Source organism: Nilaparvata lugens, chromosome X (genome assembly GCF_014356525.2).
Source record: "Nilaparvata lugens isolate BPH chromosome X, ASM1435652v1, whole genome shotgun sequence".
In the NCBI taxonomy this organism is placed as follows: domain Eukaryota; kingdom Metazoa; phylum Arthropoda; class Insecta; order Hemiptera; family Delphacidae; genus Nilaparvata; species Nilaparvata lugens.
This window is the reverse complement of record NC_052518.1, coordinates 52,587,120-52,613,857: the sequence shown is the minus strand read 5'-3', so window position 1 is coordinate 52,613,857 and position 26,738 is coordinate 52,587,120. Positions and strand designations below refer to the sequence as shown.

Here is a 26,738-nt window from a genome sequence, read left to right as displayed (position 1 = left end):
AAAACTAAGTGTAGGCAGGTACTATTATAGAGTAATTAAGTGGCCTTTCTTCATTAATTGACGACAGACAACATGTACATGCTTTATGCAGTCTCAATGCATGCATGCAATAAACACACTGAATCTCTTTTCCGTTGTAGAAGAATCCATAACAAGCAAAGTTTCTTTTCTGTGAATTTGTGTACATCGGCGCCATTTTCATACTTTGCATTCGATTGTTTTCGCACAAGAAATTATTTGTTTGATACATATTTTTAAACAACAAAGAATTATAATGTTGAGCACTGAACAAAGAACACCGCCCATCTGGTCTATTTTTATGAATGTTATACACAGCATAACACCATGAACTAGTGAAAAAGCTGAAATCGGGTTTTGGAAAATCCTCATGTATACATTGAACGTTAGTATGTAATCTTCTTAAAAACTTTGCTTTCTCAGTTCCTTTTGTGAAAATTTTCTCATAACCTGCAAGGTAATCATGTATTAATGAGTCACTGTATTCTAAATCTCCATCTTCCCATTTTATTTTATGATAGTGACGTTCTAACCATGTTACATCGTTATACAATTTTGCACTCAATTCTGTCTTTGCGAATGGTGATTTGAAATGGAATACAATATAATTATTAAACTGATCAATTATGGCAAGTTCATTCACAATAATTTGATTACAATCTTGTTTAAACCAGTGAAGATCAACTGTAGCAATTTTCGCACTCGCTTGCTTGTCCACTTCTTTCTCTTCGACGGGCTCGTTGAATCCTTCGTCTTTCTCCCTCCCCTCCTCTTCTCGTTTCTCCTCCTCCACCTGCAGCAGCTTCGGTGTACTGCACCTTGCTTCATAATAGAAACTATCAGAATCAAGATCGCACTGAATACCAATAGAGCGAGTTTGTGGCTTGTCCAAAATATCAGAACACAAAGAATAGGACATGTTACCTGTTCAAAGATGAAACTGATAATGAACCAAATTTGTCAGAGTGCACACCTTATATAGCCGGTGCGCAAATTACTGAACTTCTTTCACCATGCTCGTCAGAGGTGTGTACTCCATCACATGATCGCTAATTAAAACGCAATAGGCAGAAGTATTTGCAGGTACTGCACTATTAAATTCCATTTCAATACGAACATCTGTCGATGATTTCAAATGACTTGCTTGGTGTGAACAATCTACAACAATCAGTGGTGTTGATTCACAAAATGTTTTAAAGTCAATTTCTGTTCCGAGTTCGCTATTGATTGAATGATTATAATACGAGGGCGCGAAATCCAGGAACATGCGGTATAATACCTACTTTTTACCTAGCAGATTTTCATATGGATAATACTCGCTGTTCAAATATACTTTAACATTGTAAATACCGCAGCTATCGAAATTAGATATTGATTTTTTAATTTTATTCTTACGATCAGTTTGAAATGCAATTATAACGTATTTTGGGCTATCAAAACTCGATGTGGTGCGAACTGCCCAAGAATGGTTAAGTGAATTTTGCAAATTTGGTAATTCACAAATTTCCCAATGTCGGAAACCTAATTTCAATGGAGTGTCAGCATCGAGCAGTCTCAAAAATTTCAGTCTTACATGATCTTCTAAAGTTATGTAGGGCATTCTCCATTGCAGTTTTGTAATTTTCACACTAACGTTTGTTCCACTTGCCGACTCAACACAATTTAGATCTGTTGGCGACCTCAATAAGATGAGTTCCTGTTTCAAATTTAAAATTATTCTTTGAAAATCTTCAAAAAACGGGAGGATTAATTTGAGCGGTACACAGAAAGTGAATTTATTATCCGTTAGCTCATATCCTGCTCTGTCAAAACCAGCCAAGTGATATGTGTTTTTATCGAGCGTATTCTTCACTAGAATAGCTTTAATTGTGGATGTTAATCCAATCAATCATGATTTAGAAATTTGCTGACCTGCTAATTCATATCGTATTTCATCAAAAAGGTTGCCGATTACATTACTGCTTAATTTATAGTCTGCTGCAACTGGTGCATCGGCTGGGTCTGTTCCCGGTTTTGTACAGTTAACTGTTCCCTCAATAAATATGAATGATTTACAAGGTAAAGAATAGACATCTAAAGAATTTATGCCAATACGTGCCTCATCAGAGTTTTTTATTTCCTGTCCCGAATAAACTGTATGAGTGTGAAATTGGAATTTGGTTATATCATTATAAAACTGAAGGTCTGTCTCCACATCCAGAATTTCACTAATTGCTGCACCGTACATGACGCCAATCAACTATAAAACCCAACTTTTCTAATATTCTCTCGCTTTTAGCCGACAAAGCACGTTTGTTTTTAGGTGTTGACGCTCTCACGTTTGTCTCTCTAATGACATCACGTGTACACGTCTTATTTGAACATGGATTGAAAACAAGATAACCCATTACTTTTCACGTATGTGTAACCTAATTGTAATTGTATCTCCACGGAAATCAATAAACGATCCGTTCTGGTCCGTTACCTTTACATTAATAGTTTGAATTCAATGCATATTCAAAGGTACATAAATAATTGGAGAGGGTACTTCATTTATTAAATAGCCGCTAGGAACCTTTGGTAAAAATTCGTAGATTATATGTTTTTGTTTTCCCACAGAGTAACTACCACATGCTAAATTACACTCAACTACAATACTACCAATGCTTGTTATGTTGACCAAATGCTGAGAATAATGCCATTTATTTGGCTGCAAAACAACATTATCAAAACCAAGTATCTTAGCAATCGAATCAGAACGTGTTAAATCAATAGGCTTATCAGAATGAATTTCAATCTTCATAGTATTTGCGTTTGCACGTATAATAAGTTTATTCTTCTTCTCATCAATATTCAATTTATTCTTTAGAGATTTTATAATATCTTCAAGTTCATATGCACCCGTATCCAACTCGATTAATCTATCGCCATATTTGAAGCTGGAATTTGTTCCTTTGTTAATGTTTGCAATACTATTGTAACTACAAAAATTAATCAATCCAATTTCCCATTCACGATTTTTATCCAATTCTATAATTTCTTGTAAATGTTCATAGAGGTTACTTGTGTTAGATCTTAATGTAATAACAACCATCTTGTGTGTGTGTGCATTCAGCACAAACACTTAATTACAACTGATTTGCAAGAAACAATAATGTGAGATGACCACAAAAATCACTATTTAATGGTTGCATGTGCTCTACATTATAAAATATATTTACTCCAATTTATTTTTTCCAATATTTGTCCAATTCGTATGGCGGTTGTAAATTTCCAATTGGATCATAATACCAAACATAAGAGCCAACTTTTTTATATGCAACCCAATGTGTCCCCGGTTCGCTTTCCCTTGCTAAATTCACAATGGCATTCTCGTTTTTTAGAATTTTTTTGGGTAATGCATCTAGCATATATATTCCTCTTAAACGAATCTGTAATAATTTTGACCAATCAATCAAATCATAATTACTCAATTCTCCTTCAATATTCATGTCTTTTACTTCTTCCTACTCTTCTTTGTCTTCTTCCTACTCTTCTTTGTTGTTGTTCTACTTTTCTTAAGTTGAGGGAATAAACTCACACCATATGATGGTGGGGGTGGGGGTGGAATTAAAATTCTGCCCCCACTAATACTAGGAAAAGGCTTCAAAAAATACCCTTTTCCTGCAATATGCTTTTTCAACTGAGCTATAGCTTTGCATCTAATATCATTACTATAACTTCTCCTCTCATTCTTCTTCTTCTTCTTCTTCTTTCTCAAAGAACCACCAAAGTAATTTTTAGCTTTCATCACGTTTGTAACTAGGTAGCTGAGTCCTCTCTCCGCAAGGGGAGTTTTTGGATTTTTAAAAATCTCCCACGCCGCGTTCGCTAGTGCTCTGTCAGCTTTCGATCGATTTGCATTATCACTATTTTGTGAATATGCTATATCGTGTGCCTTACAAGCCTGGTCAAGTTTGTTAATTCCCGGGTCACCTCTTGCTAATCGCTTTTCAAGTTTGGTGCCAGGGCCACAATACTGGTAGCCAGGGTCTATTGGGATCTCCACAGGTGTAATATTGATCAATTTATTTAAAATAGTTGAAGTAATACCTGTAGCAGCACCCGCCGCCCCCTTAAGTACTCTGGCAGCAGAGCTTAAGATACCTCTGCCTCATTTCCTTGGAGTTTGCTTTCTCCTACATACCATTTTTCATTACCTTACAACTCAATGGTTGAACATTAACTAAAGTTAATTAATTAATCATTACACTAACTTAATCTAAAAGAAAATTGAATTTTCTATTAATTTAGAAATGAATTCACCTTTCAAATCGAATTCACCTTTTCAGATTTGCTATTTGAAAAGAATTTTCTTTCATTAAAAGAATTATTCTTTTCAAATAGCAAATCTGAAAAGGCAAACACAATTTGAAAGGAGGAAGTGTTCCGCCCATACAGATATGGGCGTGTGCCAAAACAGATGTGAGGGAGCAATGCCCGACCTTTGACTGAAGTCGGCCTTGACTGAGTGAGCGACTGCTTGCTATGTCTGATGCTTGCCTTTGTGTGTGCATACAACAAGCTATAAAAAGACATTCTCATAGACAAGCACTCATAATAAAAGTGCATAGTGGTGACTGAACGTCTGGTTGTGTACGTGTTTTACTACTACTTCTAGTGAACTGTGTATAACAGGTGAGAATTGAGAAAAATTTTTATAAAATAACAAAAAAACTATTTATTGAACACTACTGACACATACATATTAACATGTAAAGCATGTTAATGCTAGATGGTTAGTGACATAAAAAATGCTAAATGCTAATTTAGCATTTAACAATTTTTATGTCAGTCATAAAAGCATTAACATGCTTTACAAACAGAGATAAGGTTTTGCACTTCAATTTAAAATTTTCAATGTCTTTTGTACTCAAAATCCGGGTAAATCTTTCTGGAAGATAAACATCTGTTGTACATAGTCCGGGTACCCGGATTTTGAGCACAATTCGCCGCCCATGCTGGTTGGACGCCTCTCTCACGTCACATATCAGATATGGCAACCCCTCTTCCAACTTGCGGAGAGGCGTCCATGGCTTCTCGACATGGCTATTCAACAAACTCAGAAAGCTCTCCGATTGCATCTTGTCCTCGTCCTCTGTCTCCACTTCCTCCTCCTCCCTCAAGAGAGGCACGATCGAGCTGTCCTCTTCCGGCACACGTTTCTGTTGAAAAAATATTTCATTAGACTCTTATTTGTTTCAGATTTTTCATCATCAAATCATACGAGAGAGAGAGAGAGAGAACTTGCTCAACAGATTCACTACTCAAAACTGAAAGTAAGTAATAACTCGGAAATTCTCTGATTACTTTAACATAACTCAATTCAAATTGCTAGATAATTGACTCGAAAAATATTTCAGTTCATTACATGCACATTTTTATCAACAATAATTTTGTTTCACACAAAATATTATAAACAGTTTATGCATGTGATCGGATTTTTCATAATTCAAATAACAATGTATTATTCGAATCAATATTTCAGTTCATTACATGCACATTTTTATCAACAATAATTTTGTTTCACACGAAATATTATAAACAGTTTATGCATGTGATCGGATTTTTCATAATTCAAATAACAATGTATTATTCAAATCAGTAATTTGATATAGTAAGTAATAATAATGATATATAAGTAATAACTCGCAAATTCTCCGATTACTTCAACATAACTCAATTCAAATTGCTAGATAATTGAATTGTTTCAGTATAATCTTTCATGCAACATATTCGAATTTGTTATCGAAATTACTAAAACATGTTTATTTTGAATTTTTATCCAAATTTCAATGCAACCATCATGAAAATTTATCTGTGTTTGGATTGTTTTGATAGCACAATTAGAAGTCAAGCTCAGTCTTGACTTCGCTCACAGTATAAGAATCAGTAATTTCATAGTTCAATTTATTCAAATAAACATAGACTTGTAATGTGCACAAAAGATTTTATCCATTGGAAATTAGTTTTAAAAAAACTAATTCACATTTTATAAAGATTTTGTGCACATTACATGTTAATACAATAATAATATTTCTTTAAGCTAACCTTTGATTGAGTGAGCACGCCCTCGTCCTCGAAAACTAGCCTTCTCTTCACCGGCTGCTTGCTGGGTTGAGTTGGCAGCACCGCTCGTCGCGGAGCCCAGGTAGCCGGTGTAGATTGTGGCAGAGGACTGTCCGGAATCACGATCTCCTCACCCCTCTCTCGTTGAACGAAGATTCCCTGTCTCTTCAGGGGTGAGGCGGAGGAGGCGGCGGCAGAGACAGCGGAGGCAGCAGCCATGGTAGTGGATGAGGCAGCCGAGCTGCGAGCTTTCTGCTGCTGCTTCTGCTGCCAGTAGTTGAGCTGCTGCTCTGTTGGTGGGCTGTCTGGTATGATGAAGCTTGAAGATGATGATGAATCCATTGTGTAGATGATGATTAGGGAGAAGTTCACGTAGGGTATATAAGTTCACTTAACTCTTCTCTAATGTAAATGGTGATTTTCCTCTGAGGCAACTGATTTTATACCAAGTCGTTTCTCTGTCTGTTGCAGGCTTGTACGAGTGAGAGAGAGCATACGAGGGGGCATGTGCAATTGGAGCGTGCTGTACTCAACTCCCCAGAGGTTTACCAGCAGCACAACGCTGACATTTGATTGTAAGTAAGTATAATCCATTACATTCTGATATTTTTGAAATAACACTTACTTATTGATTTCTAATATTTGGTTGCAGTTATTAAATATTTCATTGTTTTTCACAGCATTTTCTCACCTCACAACTCGGTTTCCGGTCTCATAAGCAGTTGTGCTCTCGTGAGGGAAACATACCTGCTTCGAGAGAAGCATAGCCGAGGAGCTAGCTAAGCTGAGACGATACCTGAGCTGAGACAACCACAGTCGAGGAGCTACCTGAGCTGAGAGAAGCATAGCCGAGGAGATAGCTGTCATTTCGTCAAATCAACACATGTAAGTTCATTTTTACTTTAATTTTATCCTTCGAGGACAAAAATCCTCCCCTCCGAGGACAAAAACTGTCCTCCGAGGACAAAAATTGCCCTCTGAGGACAATTTTCCTCTTCTCCGAGGACAAAAATTGCCCTCCGAGGACAAAAATTGCCCTCCGAGGACAAAAATTGTTCTTTGTTCTCCTCCTTTGTCCTCCTCCTCCTCCTCCACTCGTTTAGCAGGAAAGAAAAAATGAGAGAGGAATGCGGAGAAGGGGGGAGAGGTAAATGTCAACAGACAATGTCACAATAATTTTCTTTATTTTAAAATTATTATACATACATCAAACCATATCTATGGACAAATCAAATACAGAAAGTAACTCTTTCCTTATTCCTACTGGGTGTATATTTAAAAACATCTAGCTTGATTCTAATTTTATAATTCAAATCAATGTTAGAGCTCTCAAATTCCTCCTCTAACCAATAGTTTGACACATACAATTCTTCCAGATTTTCAAACTGTAGAATATACAGAGTATTGTTTCTATTGTACACTTCTTTTATTGCAATAATGACTAACTCTATACCTTCTGGTAACTCTTCTAATCTTTTACACTGTCCTACTTTTACTTTCCCTTTAACTTCCAGCATTGTGATGTTATTATACTGCTCCACTTCTTTTTGTGTGAAGGAAGTGTCTTCCAAGTTTTTCCATACATCTGACAGAAACTTAAGTGATTCTATTCTAGGAAATGTATGACCATTATAGCTTGTCATACCATTGACTGTAATTACACAAATTTTCTCTTCCCTTGGTAGACAAATAATTTCTTTTTTGTCAGTGTAAGGGATTACAAAATAACCCTCTTTCTTAAGGTCTTCTATTGCATTGTATGCATTAATAAAAACATTTTTATGGCACCCCTTTACAAAGTAAACATTTTTCGAACCTTCCTTTTCTCCTAAAACACCTACATATGGAAATTTTCCTTTATTATTTACAGTAAATGCAGTCACATTGTACACTCCACTTAGATCAAAATTTCGCCAATGTGAATGGAAATATGGCTCAAGTTCCTCTCTCAAATTTTCTATTTCTTCCTCAAATTCTTCTAGCTGCTTATGCTGTTCCCTAAATGACTGTGTGGCTTCAAAAAACTCAGTTTTCCTCCATTTTAGATCAATTTCATCCAGTTCTAGCTTACACTTCTTGGCTGATAGCACTGTGATAGGAGACGAGGGCTGTATCTCTTTAACAGGGTATGGGAGAAGCTTACAAGTTATGTTTGCTCGTTTTCTTAAGACTTGTGGTATCAAGTTACCTGTTGCTACAAGGCCCAACTCATCTAGCTCAACAACTTTGGATATGGTAGAGAAAACTGTGGTTGACTTGGAGAAACATGTCTCACCACTCTTAATATAGCACTTTTGTGAGAAACTGATATTATTTTTGTTTGATGGATCCTCAAAAATCTCTACATAATTTATAGGTAGTAAATTGAAACTGAATGCAGAAAAAAACATAAGAAATTATTTTATTTCTATGTTGTGGGTCAGTGGGGAGCTTTACTTGTACTCCAGTCAATTTCTTGGTATTGCTATTACCCCAGTAAACATACTGTAGAAGATCATTATAGACCAAACAACAACTATTTTTTAAATTATCTGTCAGTTTTCTCCACATTTTAGCCAAGGACACAGAATAAATTGGGGCATTTTGGAAATAATTTCTACTATCATTCAAGAGTGACAAGCTATCTTGAATAGGGTCAAAGATTTTGCTATTGTCTCTATTTGTTAAACTATAGTTATAGATTGTAGCTTCCAAACGTGTAATACCATGCATTTTAGCTGCATCAGAGGTAAAGGTTTCCTGTAATCTTGTATCTGGACAGGCAATAAAGTCTACAATATGGTTACCTAACTGCTTATTTACACCAGGGCTTGTGATTTGACATACAAACTTATTATAAATTTTTACCCTCACATTACTATTAACCCAAGTCAAGCAATCGATCCCAACAGTTTTATTGTTATCTACTATCACATTATAGTCTTCTTTATATTCTCCTTGGAAACAGAAACAATGATTTGTAGTTAGAAAGTCACACATTCCATTCTTGTTGAATATTCCAGCAAAGTCCTGTGTTATGTCCAAGTCTAGTAGATAGAAGTGCTCCTTCCTCAGCTGCTCCAATAATCTCGGTAGTTCTTCTATCAATGTAGCAATTGGGACATCTGCAAGCTCCACTTTGTAAGGTATCCCCACTGGTTCCTGGTATTTTTGTTTCACCTCGTTGTAATCATCTTTACCAAGCACTTGTAGAATCTTTTGAGACATATCACTTCCACTGTGCAATAGGTAAGCCAGCTTTGCTTTGACTCCATGTTTAGCTGACACCATATTAGAGAATTTGCCTCTTAAATATAAGTTGAATGCACCACATATATCCTTTTTTAGAACAAAGCGTCTCTTATCCATTGGCTCACAATCATCCAAAGCACAGATTTTCACAAGCATTATATTCTCACAAAAAGGTTCTATAATAGGCACAAGATTTGAGTCATCCTGCACAAACTGTTCTTCCCCAGCAGTGTAATCAATATTTCCAATGTCTGTCACAAGGTTGTCATCACACAAGTTTTCTGATAGAAGCCACAAACCAAACCGCTCATTGGTAGGCTTGATTTTATTACCACAGAGCATAGGCACATTAAACACCTTAGAAGTATCCATGTTTACTCCACCGTTGACACTATCAAACTGAACGAATGCAGATCAATGCAGTGGTATTTATAGTAAGATAGTTGAGAAATGACGTCATACAGAATTATTGAAACAAGATTTGGATGCTGACAAAGACTGGTCATGTGATATGGTGTGTGATCATGTGACAGGGGTAGGAGGAGTGGGGGTCGTTGAAATAGCCTTCGTTGAAAGCATAGCAAGGTGATTTCTTACCTATATGAAAAAATCTTAGGTAAATTTTATGAACAAGAATTAAAGAAATCAGAGTTAACTTTAGATGAAATGCAAGTTTATCTTGTAGAGAGAATATTAAAGAAAGTTGGAAAGCGTTATCTCGTAAAGTGGCTCGGTTTTAGTGAACCGTCTTGGATAGATAAGAGTCAATTACTAACTAAGTAAATATTTCACAATTGATTATATACGCTGATCATTCCAACTTATAGTTTAATATGTTTTCAGATATGAGCTGTCGAACGGAATCATTTGATGAATATATAAGCTCAGTATATATTATAAATAGACATTTTAATGAATTACGTAAATATGATTCTGTTTCTTTAGAAAAAATGGCGAGAATACAAAGTTATCGTTGTGAACTAACTGAACTATTGGAGATGCATCAGCAATTATTGGACCAGTTAGCAGAAAAAGGATGGACAAATATGAAATATCTAACATTTGTGAGAGACTATGAAAAATTAGGAGTTTGGCATAGTGATAACTATAATCATATTTCAGTTTGTGATTTATACGGTACATCATATGATGCTTACAGGGGAAAAGATTGCCCCAATTCATGGAGATGTGATTGTGCACATCTTAAAGAGTCTATCGATAAAATTAAAAAATGTATAACAGAAAAAAATAAACATTTAACAAAAGAACAATTAAATGAACTTATCTGGAATTTTTTATCTATTTGTTCAGATGAGAGTGGGCTAGAACAAGATTGATAGCATATTATGTTTAATTTCAGATTGGAGATGGATTCAATTTCATTTGATAAGAACTATTTTTCGAATAAAATCTATAAAAAATATAGATGTTGTTATTTCGAACTTATTGACAAAACAATATTAGAATTGAATAATTTCGGAAAAGAAGGACTAACATTTGAGGAATATTTAACATTTATAAAACCTGGTAAAAGTGAAGAACAGAAGTCAGAACATATAAGCGTATGTTATATTATAAATAAGAATATAGTTGATAGACATCGAAGATGTGAATTAAAGGAAATTCCTGAATTTTGCTATTGTAATTCATTAGGTTGGTTGAATATTCAAATGTATTATTTCATTGATGATAGGTTAACAGATAAAAACATTGATAGTGTAAGATTTACATTTGAAATTATGAAAATGTGTGGCGAATCAGCAATGTTGTACAAACTATAACTTTAACTTTTTTACAGAAATCATGATGAACTCGTTAATTGAGGAGAGAATAAAACTATTAAATACTAAAAGCTTTGAATGTGAAAATTAATTGTAATAATAATAGTAATACTTGTAGAGGTTTAAGGAATAAATGTATTAGTTGTAAGTTACGAATAAATAAATGCAAAATTATTATAACTATTGACAAAAGTTTGAAAAATAAAGACGATATTGTACAAATTTTTGATTATTGCATACCATATTTAATGAATGTAAACTATATACTTGAATTATGTAAAGAATTATCAAAAATAAATGCTGTATAATGTTTCTCATTCTATGTTGATTTATTGAATTAAACCAAGCTACTCTAGTTGTAAAGGTATGTGTAAGTTAGAATAATATATGAAGCCGGTTTAGTCTGATTAAGTATGTACACATATAATTGATTGAACAGTAGTAAGGAAGTCTTCATACTAACAACATAGAATATTATGGTAGAAGAGAAAGATATTTCAAAAAATAAAAAAAAAAAAAATAAAAATGGATTAGCTATTGTCGACTTTGATGAATTGGTTATTAGTTCTTGTTCCACTGAACAGGAAAATAAAAATAAACATGGAAGTTTATTTCCTAGCAATGTTAGAGCATTAATTGTAGGCACATCAGGATGTGGAAAATCGAATCTAGTATTGAATTTAATTTTTAATACTGATGGACTTAGTTTCAGTCATCTATATCTATTCAGTAAAAGTTTGAAACAGGATAAATACATATTTCTGGATAAAGTATTTTCTAAAAACCAAAAACTGGATAAGCAATCTAGACAGTTTAGTTCGAAATTATAATGCAACAACGCATTCATCCATTAGAATGAAACCTAAGGATGTTGGTAAGAAAAATCGTACTCATGTTTTAATGTCATTGAATTCTGCATTCAATAGACGGTATAAATTGAAAAATTCAAAACCAAAATTTAAGCTAGGTGATATCGTGCGAATCTCGAAGAAACGATTATTTTTCGATAAATCTTATAACATAAACTGGAGCGCAGAGTATTTTGTGATTCACTCTATATTTCCTTCTAAACCTATAACCTACTCACTGAGAGATCTAAACGGTGAAGTAATTAGTGGTCGGTTTTATGCAGAAGAAATTAAAAAAACACAATTAAACGAATCGGAGAGACAAGTGTATTTGATTGAAAAAATATTAAAACGTGATAAAAAAGGATTGTTAGTGAAATGGATTGGATTTTCAACACCTAGTTATATTAGTAAAGATCAATTATTAGATGAAAAATAATCTTTTGTAATCTATTGTAAATATCATGTACATTTATTGTAAATAATCTATTGTAAATATCATGATGTACATTCGTTGAAAATATAATAGAAGTATTATTATCAAACATTGGTTCTCATTTCAATCCATAGTTTCATTTCGTAATATAAGAATCTTTGCACACTCAATAGCCGATAAGCAGAAAAGAGGGTGAGGAACAGAGAAGGTAGATACATCCATCCTCTGTCTGATGATGATGATGACAGGAGGTGGAGAGTGGTGTCTACATTCCAATCTGTTGAGTGATACGCCCCTCTATGCTAATGCATGTGTGCTCGGTCATTGCTCTCATTCATAGCGGCACTGATCTAACTTTTGTAAAAATTTTCAGTAGCTTATCAGATCACGTTCTGTACGTTTGTAATCATGAGTCAAATACCAATTGTTAACTTTGATAAATTAATTACAGATAAAGAAAAGCCTGCATTTTGTAAAAATGGAGACTTACTTCCTCATAATGCAAGAATGTTAATTATTTCTCCCAGTGCTGGAGGAAAAACAAATCTCTTATTTAATTTAGTATTTGCTGAAAATGGCTTAAGATTTAAGCACATTTACTTATTTAGCAAGAGCTTATATCAACCAAAATAAGTTTTTCTCAAGAAGGTATTTGCAGGTTTGAAAAATATCGGATTTCACATGAAAGAGGATGTGAGCCAAATTCCCCATCCGAACCTTATCCCTGAATATAGCTTAGTAATTTTTGATGACTTACAACTGAGCAATGTGCCACAGATAAGAGAATATTTTACTATGGGACGTCATCGAAATATTGACACAGCATATTTAATTCAGAGTTATGGAGCTACACAGAAACATTTCACTAGAGACAATGCAAATATGATTATAATTTTTAAGATGGATTTATTGAGTCTCAAATTAATTCACAGAGATCATGTTGGAGGAGATATTTCTTATAAAGATTTCAGTAAACTTTGTCATACAGTTTGGAATCGTAAACTGCATAATTTTGTTACAATTTTGAAAGAATGTGATATAAAGGAAGGAAAATATTCATACAATTCTAAAGATGACGTGTATTATATTGGAAATCAGCAAGTAATATTCGACAATGGTTAGATATTAATAATTAAAGATTTCGTTTAACACACGGTCTACTTGAGTTATTATTCACTTCAAGACCGAATTCGAATCTTTATAATCAGAGAGATCTGGATAAGTATAAAAAAATCTTAACACTTACAGGCATACATTTAGATCGAAGAGGGTATGTTAAACGAAATCAGGGAATTAAATCGCAAATGATTCAGAAGTTATTTCCCAGTAAAAAAATTAGTAAAAAGAAGGGATGGGGTTTATTGGAATTTGCGAAAAATAATTCTCATGATAGAATTTATCAATACTTTGATAATTTTGACGAATTAGTGGAAAGATTAAATTTACTCTATTCCTCAAAAGCTTCTGGCAACACTGCACATGATGTTGAGATCGCGTCTATAATTGAAGAGCTAAAAGAAGCAAAACTAATTGTTTAGTGTTACAATGACTCTGCATCGATTTGGTCGAATTGATACACCTAGTGCTGGGGCTGCTGTTGCTAATCTTACGTGTGATATTGACTCGATAACGCAGAAGATAATCGAATCGATAAATCAACAAGGAATCAGTGAAGCTGTGAAATTTTATTTAGATTCGCAAATAACCAAACTCGTTTCGGAAAATACAAAGAATATTGGAGTGAGCATAATTGAAAGAGAACATATTCTAAGTTCATTACAAAATTTCAGTGCTAATATCGATAAAGCTATTGCAGAGAGAACTCTAACTTTAGAATCTGCTCTAGGAGAAGTGAAAACTGACAGCTTTTCATCCCAGTTGGTGAGTATTAACAACGATAAAGTTGATAAAGCTTATTTAGATGAGAAATTAAAAGCCATATCAGATAAAATTAAGAATTTGGAGGTGCTGGACAGAAACAATCTCAATACTAAATTGAAACAGCTTAGTACAGAAATGTTTACTAAAGTAAATGGAACACATCCATCACTAATTGATAAGCAATATTTAGAATCTACTTTGCAGAAATTGACTAGTTCTTCATTAACAAAGGAAGAGTTTGAAAAATGATTATCTGAAATGGCGAGTGCAATAAAAGCTAATATTATGGACGGTATTGAACAATTCATTACAAAAGATGCCATTGCTATTCTGATTAATCAAATTGCAGAAAAGTATGCAACTAGAAATGATATTGGAGATTTTATTAAGAAAAACGAGATGGAAGTCGTTGTGAAAAGCGTTCGTGATGAAATAGCTGAGGTAATTAAAAATTTGGAAGAGGGCACCGTCATGAGACTGCAGTGTTCGGCTCCATTCATAGATTATCTTAATTTATTCATACACAGGATAGCACATGATATCGTGTCCAGATATTCCCAGGTTAGTTTTCATATGAACTGGATAGAGGCCAAACAACATAACCTTACAGAAAATCAGGTAGCCGAAATTATTACAGAAAAAATGGGGTTGGCACAGTACAAAGGGGTCGTATTGACCCCGAAAACTTAAAATCTCAAAAAGACTGGTAAGCGGTGTAACACGTAGCTGCAAAGATCAGAGTGCAGATCATGGTTCCACTTTAATCTGGCAGTAGAGTACGCTCGATCAAAGGAGAGTTTAGAAAGGTGTTGTTTAAATTCTCGTTCTCTAGCCTTTCGTAACGCAAAGATCGCTGCGCAGAGAGAAGCATATGGTTTCACTTTAATCTGACAGTATAGGAACGGTCGATCAAAATGAAACTTAGTTAGTCGTTGTCTGTATTCTTGCTTCACTCGCCTTTCATAATAGAGAATAGCAAAAAAGGAATTTAGAAGGAAGGGTGCCAGTAAGAGATGGAGTGAGTAAAAGAAGGAGAGAGCAGATGTGCCATCTGGCTAGACGGCTGAGTTGCTCAATCTCCGACTGCTACTTGTGAGAGACAGAGAAACGAGGGGCGTATCCTGCTCTCTCTAAAACCTTGAGCGGAGCGCTGGCTTGCGCTAGCCATTAAGCGTTTGTCATCACCATCATGATAAGGAAAGTGGGGGGCGTAGCACGCATTCTTATTGTATCCATTAAGTTAATACCATCAACATGTTGATAAGGAAAGTTTGTGTAGCACGCGATGTACTTTCATTTAAGACACACACTTGCCACTTGCCTCTAATCGCTCAAGCTAATAAGATCAAAAATGAGTGAGAATTTTGATTGTACAACTTTCAATGAATTCTCAATTGAATTCTCAATTCCACCTAGTCAGGTGGAAAGCAAACCATTATTATTATTAAGCATTAGATGTAGAAATATGCATTCACTTTAATTTGACAGTATAGATGTAGAAATATGGATTCACTTTAATTTGACAGCATTAGATGTAGAAATATGGATTCACTTTAATTTGACAGCGAATGGATTCACTTTAATCTGTCAGTAGAGAATTTTTCCCTCAAAGGGAAATTATTTTTTCCCTCACTCCCCTCAGAGGGAAATTATTTTTTCCCTCACTGAGAGAGAGAGAGAGATCACTCTCTCCTTCTTCATCCCCCTCCTCCTCCTCACTGGGGGGAGGGGAAGATTAGATTAGATTAGATAAGATAAGATTAGATTAGATAAGATTAGATTAGATAAGATAAGAGAGAGAGGGAGAGGGAGAAGGAGAAGGAGAAGGAGAGGGAGAGGGAGAGAGAGAGAGAGAGGGTGAGAGAGGGGAAATCTATTTTTAGAACACCCCCCACCCTCCAGGCAGGGGGAAGGGGAGGCGGGATGGACGAGGGGGGAGAGGGGGGAGGGGATTTCGAGCAAAAAAGCTTCCTTGAACTGTCTTACTATGTCTACTGAAATGGATCGGCGTGAATACGCCAAATGGATCGAATGGATCGACTCGTATCATTTGAGGATAATGATAATGATGATGGAACACTATTCTGTTGAAAGGAATAGTCTCCATTATGTTCTTAGGGATTTGCTTGTGATTATGTTTCTATAAAGTCGTCATTTTATCAATTCGAAGATCAGCCTTCAAAAATTTAAGTCAACTTATACATTTCAACTCACGTTGCTACATGTTTCAACTTAGCAAAACGACATAGGGAATAAGTATTATTATTCTCTAGAGCCCTGGAAATATCCCTGTTATTGTTCTTGGTACCTTATACAAAAGGGACTCCATAATACAAAAACAAAACAGTCGTTGCAGGACAAAGCTAGAGAAAGAAGAAGAAGAAGAAGATGCGACAGGAGGAGAAGAAGAACAAGCGAGAAGAAGAAGATAATAGAAAAAGGAGACAAAAGAAGTAGAAGGAAGAAGATGAGAAATAATAATAAGAAAAAATATAGATAGGAGAAGATTATAACCGTTGAGTACACTATTTTATCTATGACCACTCTTTTCTTGAATTGAAAATTTATAAATTACTGGTGGTACTCCCATACAGTAGCAGTCAGGGGTGTGTATTCAAATACCATCTTTCTAATATTACATCTTTCCAATATTGTTCCATCCATCTAGAAGTATATAATCTTTTCTTTCTTACATTGATATCACTTATGTATAAGTTACTGCAGTATCAAAATTTGGTCTTAACCTGAACAATTGAAAGTCACATTTAAATAGCTATTTTGGTGTTTGGTAGAAATACATTTACATGGAAATCAATTTATTCATTAAAGGCAATCTACATAATTCTAATAGGTTCTGATAACCCATAATGATAAAATAGGTGTTCAATGAATAAATGAAGCCTAACAACTTGAAATATATTTCAAATCATTTAAGAATAAATTGATTCTACCTCGGTGCTAGTCAGCTTTACATTTGTACATGTATCATTGTATTGAATTATTAAATATTTGATGATTTTTGTAAAACGACATTTTAATCCTGGACTAGTAGTTCTATGAACAGTAGACCTCGCGCAGTTATAAAACACAGCCTCGTCTCATACTGTTCATAAGAGTAAATCCTGTTTGTATGCTGTGTCGGCAAGATGTCGGTGTGAAAACGGCTAATGGCTGTTGGGGTTAGTGTATCAAAAATATGCTAACATCAAAAGCTAATCTCCTTCAACACACTGGCAACAGGTCAGCCCGAGTTGAAAGCAGATAAAGGTCCAGAGAAAATACTATGTTTTCTCTCCGTTATTAATTGCATTCGTCATTGCATGCAATGAATAGTCAACACGACAGCTGATTTTTTACTAAGTTACATTGATATATTAATTGCATGCGTTATTGCATGCAATTAAAAATCCACTCAACAGCTGAATTATTATGGATGACTCTATTCTGATTTTTACTGTAATATTGGCGTTCGAAGGAGACTTTACCCATTGTATTAACCTTAAAATGCAAAATTTCCAACAAACCTTGTATATATGTCGAGGCACAATTTAAAAAGAAATATACCTGTCAAATTTCATGGTAATCTATTGCTGTGTTTCGCCGTAATTGCAGAACATATAAACATGAAGAGAAATGCAAAACCGTCGACTTGAATCTTAGAACTCACTTCGCTCGGTCAACAAATTTAAATTTTAAGAAACCACAAATATCCTGGATGAGAAGGGGAATCAATTGCTATGTAGATTTGAATCTAAATGTCTAGAATACACTAAACAGTCCACTAAATTCATCATTTTTTCTCCACAGGAGAAACGTTTAAAGCTGGCATCAAATGATGTCACCACATTATTTACATAATTATGTAGATTATATATTTATATATGTATGTCACGTGGATTGAAGGAGCGTTGTTTGTTGATTGAAGGAAGATTCCATTTTACTATTTAAATAAATCATAATGTAATTTACTTAACCACTTCGAGATTTACATAGTGATAATAAGTAGGAAATGGAATATATGGCAAACACTTCAGTTGCTATGTAGGTCTACTGTATTGTACTCTGTAGTGTCTTATTTTTTACTAAAGTGATGAAGTATCAGAAAATACTATTATTCAGCATTGTTAAGTATTATTTTCAATGTCATTTTTTTCTCTTTCTTTTCAATAATTCAAAATTTGTTATTATTTTAAATAAGTAGATAACTTAACTATTGTTTGTTTTTAATCATATTATTTGTAATATTTTTTGTATTGTTATAATACTTGATAGAGAGTTGAGTGTAAGAGAGGGTCGACTGCGCCCTAACTTCGCTCTCTAAGAAAAATGAAGGCAGTCATTCTATTCTATTCATGTCACCATTATATTAAAAAACAGATGACATCCAATTTATTAGAGCAAATGGAATGCCTTCATCTTCATGTGTAGGCAACACACCACACCAACCTTGTTCCTGTGAGACTGACCTTTTCTCTGTGACACTCCACTTGTTCGAATGGGACTCCACCCCTCTTCTTTTTCCAGTGACACTACTTGTTCCAGTGAGACAGACCTTGTCTCTGTGAGACTGACCTTGTCTCTGTGAGACTCACCTTGTCTCTGTGAGACTCACCTTGTCTCTGTGGGAACTTGTTCCTGTGAGACTGCCATTTATAAAAATACTTGTTCCTATGAAACTTGTCTCTGTGACACTAATATCGTTCAAAAACACTACTTGTCTCTGTGAGAACTTGTCTCTGTGATACGGACCCCACAATGAGAACCCGGAATCATGCCACTGCGGTAAGGTTTCCAGATCTGAATTTCATTATTTTAGCAATTTATCGCACACCTGACTCTAAGGTTAATGAATTTATTAGTTGTTTGGTAAATTTATTGGTGAAGATTAGTCAATATAAGTATTATTTTTTAGCATTGGCTGACGATTTTAACATAAACAATCTTCAATTTGATAATAATACTCACTATTTTTTAGATATGCTCAGATCTTTCGACTTGCATCCAGTTAATATTAGACCAACAAGAAATTCATCTTGCCTGGATAATATTTTTACTAACATTAGGAAAGAATCTATTTATTCCTTTCTTACTGAAGAGGCTATAATTTCTGATCATGCTGCTGTTTGGGCTGTCTTTTCAGCCATAAGAGCTGACGTAAAACGCAGAATAATAATTCCAACAAAATTATAAAGAAAAAAATGAAACGCTTGATCTCTACAAATAGTCTTGGTAATTTGGTGAATTGCCTGAGAGAGGTGAATTGGTCTGATGTGTATAATACAATGGATGTTAACTTTGCATTTGCATGTTAACATTCCACTACAATTCTCTGTCCAATGATAACTGCAAAAGATAAAAATAAAAGGTACAGAAAATCAAATAACTGGTTCACTCCTCAGATTAAACAAGTGAAGACAGTCTTGTTGATATTCTATGCCATATGGAAAAATAATCTAAGCGAAGTGGATACAATAAATTAAAAAAACGATAGAAAATTGTACCGCCAAGCTATATAATTATATAGTTGTGATATGAAAAAGAAATGCTAATGATGCTTTTATTGTCAATTCTCATAATAAATGTCAGGCAGCATGGAAAATAGTTAAAAATTAATCTGGTTCTGCTCAAACAGAAAGAGCTAAGGATATTCCACTCTCACCAAACACTCTGAATGATCATTTTGATCACTGGGTGGGGGCTGGGTCAAGTAATGAGGATTCAGAGCTCTTTGAAGAGATGCTGAAAAAATGTAAATCACCTGAATCACTTGACAGAAAAATTTTTATTGGAAATTGGTTGATACTGCTTATATAAAAAATATTGTATGTAATATTAGTTCGTCAAAGAGTGGGGATGTCTATGGTTTTTCTAATTTTGTTATCAAAAATGTTATTGATGAGCTTTTAATACCTATAACTTACCTCATTGTTTGTTAGTGTTTTTCCTGACTGTTTGAAATTGGCCAAGGTTACACCCATTTTCAAGAAGGGTGACAAATATGATCCTAATAGGAATCGGATCCACCATTAGGAATTTTGAAGGAATGTTTTAAACACAATTTTTGACTCTACAGCTTTTTTGAGACTAGTTAGGAGGAGAAAATATCAAAAGTCCCCATTTCTAACCCGTGTGCTAAGGGGATGAGGGTGATTTAAAAGTTGCATTTTTCAGTGTTTTGCTCCGACGTTCATATCTTGAGAACAATACGTTCAACCCACATAACTAACTATTCAAAAATGAAGCTTCATAAATTCGCTACACTTTTTGTTCAGTGGAATTTCGTGATATTCTCAACAGTTCCCGAGATATTCGCTCTTGAATGTGTGTAATTGTTGAATTAACAGGTTTTTATCTAATGTTTTGCTCTTTCAGGGCTTATAACTCTCCAACAATGCATCGTAAAAATGGATGTTTATCGTTGGTTTGTAGAGCATTGAATTCTCTTTGAAATGATGTATTTTCACTATTCCAAGTTTTCCTTTTAATGTTATAACAGCTTCAATTAAGGGAGTAAAATTTTCAAATATGCAATAAGTGACAACTCAGCGTTTCCACACCTTCAACATAAAAATTCGCACTTTTGCTATGTTTACCTACCAACTAGTATAAATTAAGCTGCAAAGTCAAAAATTATGTCACATACACCCCCTTCAAATTTCATTGTCAAACGATCAATTGTTGCAACAATGAAAATTTCATCCCCTATATTGAAGCATTTATAACAATGGAAGGAAAACTTGAAATAGTGAAAAAATACATCATTTCAAAGAGAAATTCAATGCTCTACAAACCAACGATAAGCATCAATTTTTACGATGCATTGTTGGAAAGTTATAAGTCCTGAAAGAGCAAAATATTGGATAAAAACCTGTTATTTTAACAATTACACACATTCAAGAGCGAATATCTCGGGAGCTGTTGAGAATATCACGAAATTCCACTGAACAAGAAGTGTAGCGAATTTATCAAGCTTATTTTTGAATAGTTAGTTATGTGGAAATTATGTAAGCTTTAATTTTGTATATTATTATAACAGTTATATGTATGATGGATAGTTTTCGTAAGATAGATAGTTTTCGAGTTATATGCGAGAAACAAAAAAATGGTACCTCTGAACCACCCCCACCCCCTTAGCACAGGGGGTAGGGGTGAGGACTTTCTATATGTTTACCTCCTCACTACCCTAAACAGAACTGCGGGGTCAAAAGTTTGGAAGACAATTTTTGACCCCGCAGTTCTATTAAGGATAGTAGGGAGGTAAACATATCAAAAGTCCCCACCACTAACCCCTATTCTAAGGGGATGGGGGTGGTTCAAAGGTACCATTATTTGGTTTCTCGCATGTAACTCGAAAATGATGTATCTTACTGTTATCACTGTTATATACAAAATTAAAGCTTACATGATTCCTACAATATTCATCTCACAACATTTCCTATATCTTCTCTATACTTATCTATATTTTATCTCTCTTCTCTATATCTTATCTGCTCTTGAAGGTGTGACATTTTTGAAGAAAACACGTTTGCCTCCAATTTTTTTTTCAATTTTCTCTCTTATAACTTTTTGAGAATTGATGGGAAAAATCCATGCTAATTATGAGCTTATAGAGCATCAAATTCTCTTCAATTTGATGTATAATTTCACACATTTACAAATTTCCCTGCACCTGTTGCAGTAGCTTTAGTGTTGAGTGTGAAATCTCCAGTTTTGCAACAATAAACCAATTGACAAAGGAATTTTGAAAGAATGTTTTAAACACAATTTTTGACTTTACAGCTTTTTTGAGACTAGTTAGGAGAACATATCAAGAGTCCCCTATCTATCTAAGATACATAGTTTTTGAGTTATATGCACGAAACAAAAAAATGGTACCTTTGAACCACCCCCACCCCCTTAGTACAGGGGGTAGGGGTGGGGACTTTTGATATGTTTACCTCCTTACTACCCTTAACAGAACTGCAGTCAAAAATTATCTTCCAAACATTTCCCTCTATACCCTTTTTGGAGCATTCATTGCCTGGACTATTTGGCATTTATCTTCATTTTTCAAAACTTGATTTATGTCAAGGAAAATTCAAATCAGTTCACTTCCAATGATACAGTTCATACATTTAGTACAAGACATAGATATGACTTGGTAACACCGAGTGTTAGACTAAGCAAAACACTGAAAAGCCATAGTTATCTACAATGTAAACTGTGTAAGAAGATGCCTTTGTACATTAGATTTGCAGTTTATTCAGAAGAATACATAGTCGAGATATTTCATCTGTAGAACAGCTGTTCTGACGACTTTGGAAAAATCATCGAATTCCAAAATTTACACAAAGGAAAATGTACTCTGAAAACAATTTATTATGATCGTAGTATATGTAGCCGCCAATCGTCATTATGTTATCCCCCTAAATCATTCTCGTTTAAGAATTAGGCTAACAGTTTAATGAGCAAAAAAAATTGTTTGAGTGTATTACACCAGATTTTTTCTATAGGGTTACCTCAAAAATAAAGTAATCAAAGAATCATCAGATCTTCTCGAACGAAGTTATTGATATGATAAATAGCACATGACCAATCAGTCTCTATGGAAACAAGCAATAATAATAAACAGTTTACATGTTATCAGTCTTATTCAGTAGGCCTATTCTGTTATGTGATGTACACGAATTTTGATTTGATTAAAGCTCTTGGTTTGGTTCACAAGAGTTACTCATTATTTCAGTTATAACTTGCTCTTTGCACCTGTAAAATCTATAGACGATAGTAGCGCCAAAGATAGCCAGTAGACATAAACAGGACGAATACAACTGAACTTGTAGAGGATTAATAAATAATAAATTCAAGAGCAATTATATTGCCATAATTCAATTATTTTTATATTACACCATTCTCTCTGTGGTAGATTACTATTAGATTAACAGGTTATGGTGTTATGGTGTACGGTAGCTTTCTGTTTGTGAATCCATTCATCAGATACTTTATTGGAGTCTAGAGAGGATAAATTTCTCTAAACCCTGATTGCATAATGCATTTTTATAACCAGTATTTCACGAATAGGCTTCAAAAATCAATGGTTTTGGAAAGATATCGGATTCAAAGGGCATGAAACGATATCCAATGACCAAGATTAATGGTGAAACACTAGCATATTATGACCTGCAAGATGAGTAAGTACTGATGAATACTGGCACATAAGTAGCAGAAACACTTTTCTCGAGTGGTTAACTACACGCGAATACTTGATCCTATCAGTAGGCTGTAGTAATAATAAGTAAAATTAAAGGTGCAATTCCATGGAGACGTGTCGACACGCGCCGTCTGAGAAAAGAATAAAGCTGCGTGTGCACTAGGTCGGTGGGGCAGCGCAACGCGGCGCGCGGGAGAGCGGAAAATGGAAGGTCCGTGCGCTACGAGCGCGGCGCGACGCCATTTTGGATTAGTCAGTCGTGACGTAACTTGTCGATTGCGATTTGAATTAAGACATAGTTGTTGAAATTAGAAGTTGTTCAATGAACTTAGTTAGTTGTTTTGAAGTTACAAGTTAGAGTTGTTGAAGTAGAGTTCTAATTTGAAATTAAAAATTACTCTTCAAATATTAACTTACTCTGTCGCTTCAACATCTTAGATATGCTTATATGAATCCAAATTCATGATACATTATTTCGATACAGAGTTTCAAAAAAAATGGCAGAAACCGCACATTGATATATCAAGCCATATCATTTTGTAGATGTACAAGTTGTGAATTATGCACTATAATGGATTATAACTCGCTCAAGAACTGTTCAACTTTCAATAATAAAGAGTTGATGAAAATTCTGAAAACAGCTGAATTAACAGTACAGCTGTTACAATTTAACAGTAGGTTTTATTAGGAATCCTATTTAAAATAATAATGTTACTTTTTAAAAAGATAAATAGGTAATTTTAATTTAGCACTGAATTTTAATTTATCGATACTGTATAATCAAATAGAGAAATATCGATAGTTGAAAGTTCATTTGTCGATGTATCATTGATAATTCAAAATAATGTTTGTAAGTTAGATGCCAACACAACAAAGTTATTAAATAAAAAAAGTTTCCAATACTAAGATTAAAAAATAAATAAATAAAACACTTTAAAAGATGAAACAATTGATAATTTTATTAAATAAATCAAAAGAATTGTACCAATTACATTAACACAAATTTTACATAATGTTATCATTTTCAGGATTTCAATAAAACAATAAACAAAAAGCCAAATAGAAATTTAAATCCAGTAAATAGCATTTTTATTAAATTTGAACAGTAAATAAATAACAAAAAGAATTATTCTAATATTTGGAGGGAAGAGTGGTATAAGAGGTTATGGCAGTTGTAAACTGGAGGGAAAGGGGCCAAGTCTTGTTCTGTTTTGTATTTTTTGTGAGGTAGAAGTTCAACCAACATCATTGTAGTGTGTAAAAAGATTTAGCTAGTGCAGTTTTATTATTAAAGGTTTATCTTGAATTAAAATGTAAAGTGATATAGTTGAAAAGAGAAAATGTGGTAATTAATGTGAAGATGAAATGTAGTTTTGAAACGATTAAATGTTATTAAATTGGGAATCAAACTTGACACACTTTGTGGGCTAATATTATTTTTTCATATGAATTGACAGAAAAATTAAATAAAATGTATTAGAATCATCAGATTCTATTATTAATATTTTATGTATTCTAAAAAGGGCGAGTCATTGTCATTATTATTATTTTGTATAACCTATGTATTGTAAATTGAAATTGAACTCATTTAAGGACTGTACCCAAGAACATGAATAAACAATTAAAATCAGCATATTACCAAATTAAATATGTTCTTATTTTTACTATCAATTCCATTACGTCATCATTTACATAGTCAAATTTAAAAGCTCCCTAAGGCTCTATGTAAGGAACTGTTTTGCTTTGGATTATGCTTCTGACAGTGAAAAACATTAAAGAATTTTATTTAAATTTTTATATTTCAAAAAATGTCAAAAAAGACGGCGTGGCAAAATGAAAAATCAATCAATCAATTCATTTATTTCACAAACAAACATAATACAGAATAAAAGAGAAAGATATAAAATGTGGAATAAAAGTGGACAACCCTAGGCATAAGCCCGATTGGGGTGTAGGCCTACTACTCCTAATAAAACAACTAAAAATACACAGAGGAGTAAGGCTATAAATAAACTTGGCATAATAAGCTTGGCATTATTATGACTTAAAAGAAAATACATTTTTTTCTGCTACGGTAGCCCATCACATGAAAACAAGGATGAAGTAATTACATTATGAAAAATAAAAGGCATACAGAGATAAAACCAAAAATAGAACATTTACAGTGCAAAATGCATACTCTAAGAAAGGATACGTTGATTAGATTATTATTTAGGATTTAATAATAATAATAAATGATGAAATTTCTTATTTAAGAATAACATCTTACAATTTTCAGAAATGATTCACAGTCATTAACACTGAGCAGGTAGTTTTTCAAACATTTCAGAAATGAATGTGAAAGTTCCTGGCAATTTAGATATTGTGTCACTAGATTGAACAATCTAGGACCATTAAATTATATGAATGTTGAAATATCGTTAAATTCGATTGTGGAACCTGAACCATAAACCGTCTAAAGTTATATCTCACATCTCTAATGAGATTTTCATTCAAACTCCTAAGAAAAAAAAGCTTCAATACTTCATAAACATAAAGATTTCTTATTGGAAGTATCTTGAGATGAACAAATATCGGCCATGAATGATCAGTTCTAGGTGTTCTGGTTATAATACGAATGAAGGACTTTTGAAAAATTATGATAGGATAAAGTGTTGAGACATAAGTCCCACCCCATAATACGAGCCCATAACTCATCCTGGAACTAATGAGAGCATGATAAGCATTTATCATCACACCAGTGGGGCACAGCTCTCTCAACATGTAAAAACTCCTAATCCCTCTACAGAACTCTTTTTTTAATTCAGCTACATGTTTCTTCCAAGATAGATTTGAGTCAATAACTAGACCAAGGTATTTAATATTGCTCACAGTCTCAATTATCAGGCAGTTGCAGTTATCTATAGCAGCGCATGAGTAACGGTGATACGACAATGGTGTATTAAAGAATAGATTTCCTCTTAGGTTGAAAATCATATATTTAGTTTTTTTCACTCATTACCATGTAATTCTTACTAAACCAGTAGTTTAAGACTCTCAAGTCGGCACTCATTTTCACATATAATGCATCACAATCAATTTCTGAATATGTAAGTGCTGTATCATCTGCAAAAGCAGTCAATTTCCCATCTAGTTCAGCATTACATAGGTCATTGATATACACAAGAATTAGAATAGGCCCTAATACAGAACCCTGGGGCACTCCATATACAATGCTTTCAAACTTACTATAACATCCACCAATTCTTACACACTGCTTTCTGTTCGTG

The 26,738-nt window shown here is 33.9% G+C and overlaps 2 protein-coding genes and 1 long non-coding RNA gene across 14 annotated transcripts in view; 1 reads left to right on the top strand and 2 right to left on the bottom strand.

Moving 5' to 3' along the window:
- The window catches only part of LOC111057516 (vacuolar protein sorting-associated protein 37B), a 150,512-nt gene that overhangs the window by 115,772 nt on the left and 8,002 nt on the right, over positions 1-26,738 (bottom strand). The gene's annotated exons all lie outside the window — the stretch shown is intronic.
- LOC120355046 lies at positions 4,692-6,796 on the bottom strand. The gene is made up of 2 exons (XM_039443311.1): positions 6,088-6,796; positions 4,692-5,201 (listed from the first exon to the last, which is right to left on the bottom strand). Exons 1-2 carry the CDS (start codon positions 6,445-6,447, stop codon positions 4,806-4,808), a joined length of 756 nt encoding a protein of 251 aa, XP_039299245.1. The 5' UTR covers positions 6,448-6,796; the 3' UTR covers positions 4,692-4,805.
- On the top strand, positions 5,133-10,492 carry LOC120355049. Of its 2 annotated transcripts, none has more exons than XR_005573386.1 (4): positions 5,133-5,315; positions 6,577-6,680; positions 6,786-6,990; positions 10,180-10,492. It is a non-coding gene; the product is annotated as an uncharacterized LOC120355049 (long non-coding RNA). The 2 variants fall into 2 exon arrangements; XR_005573385.1 differs by having other exon boundaries at positions 6,577-6,684.

Bases quoted from the DNA above. Each gene is read 5' to 3' on its own strand.
- LOC120355046 (XM_039443311.1), bottom strand. From the start codon at position 6,447: ATGGATTCATCATCATCTTCAAGCTTCATCATACCAGACAGCCCACCA. The intron at 5,202-6,087 runs GTTAGCTTAAAG...TTTTTTCAACAG, and splicing joins GCGTGCTCACTCAATCAAAG to AAACGTGTGCCGGAAGAGGA.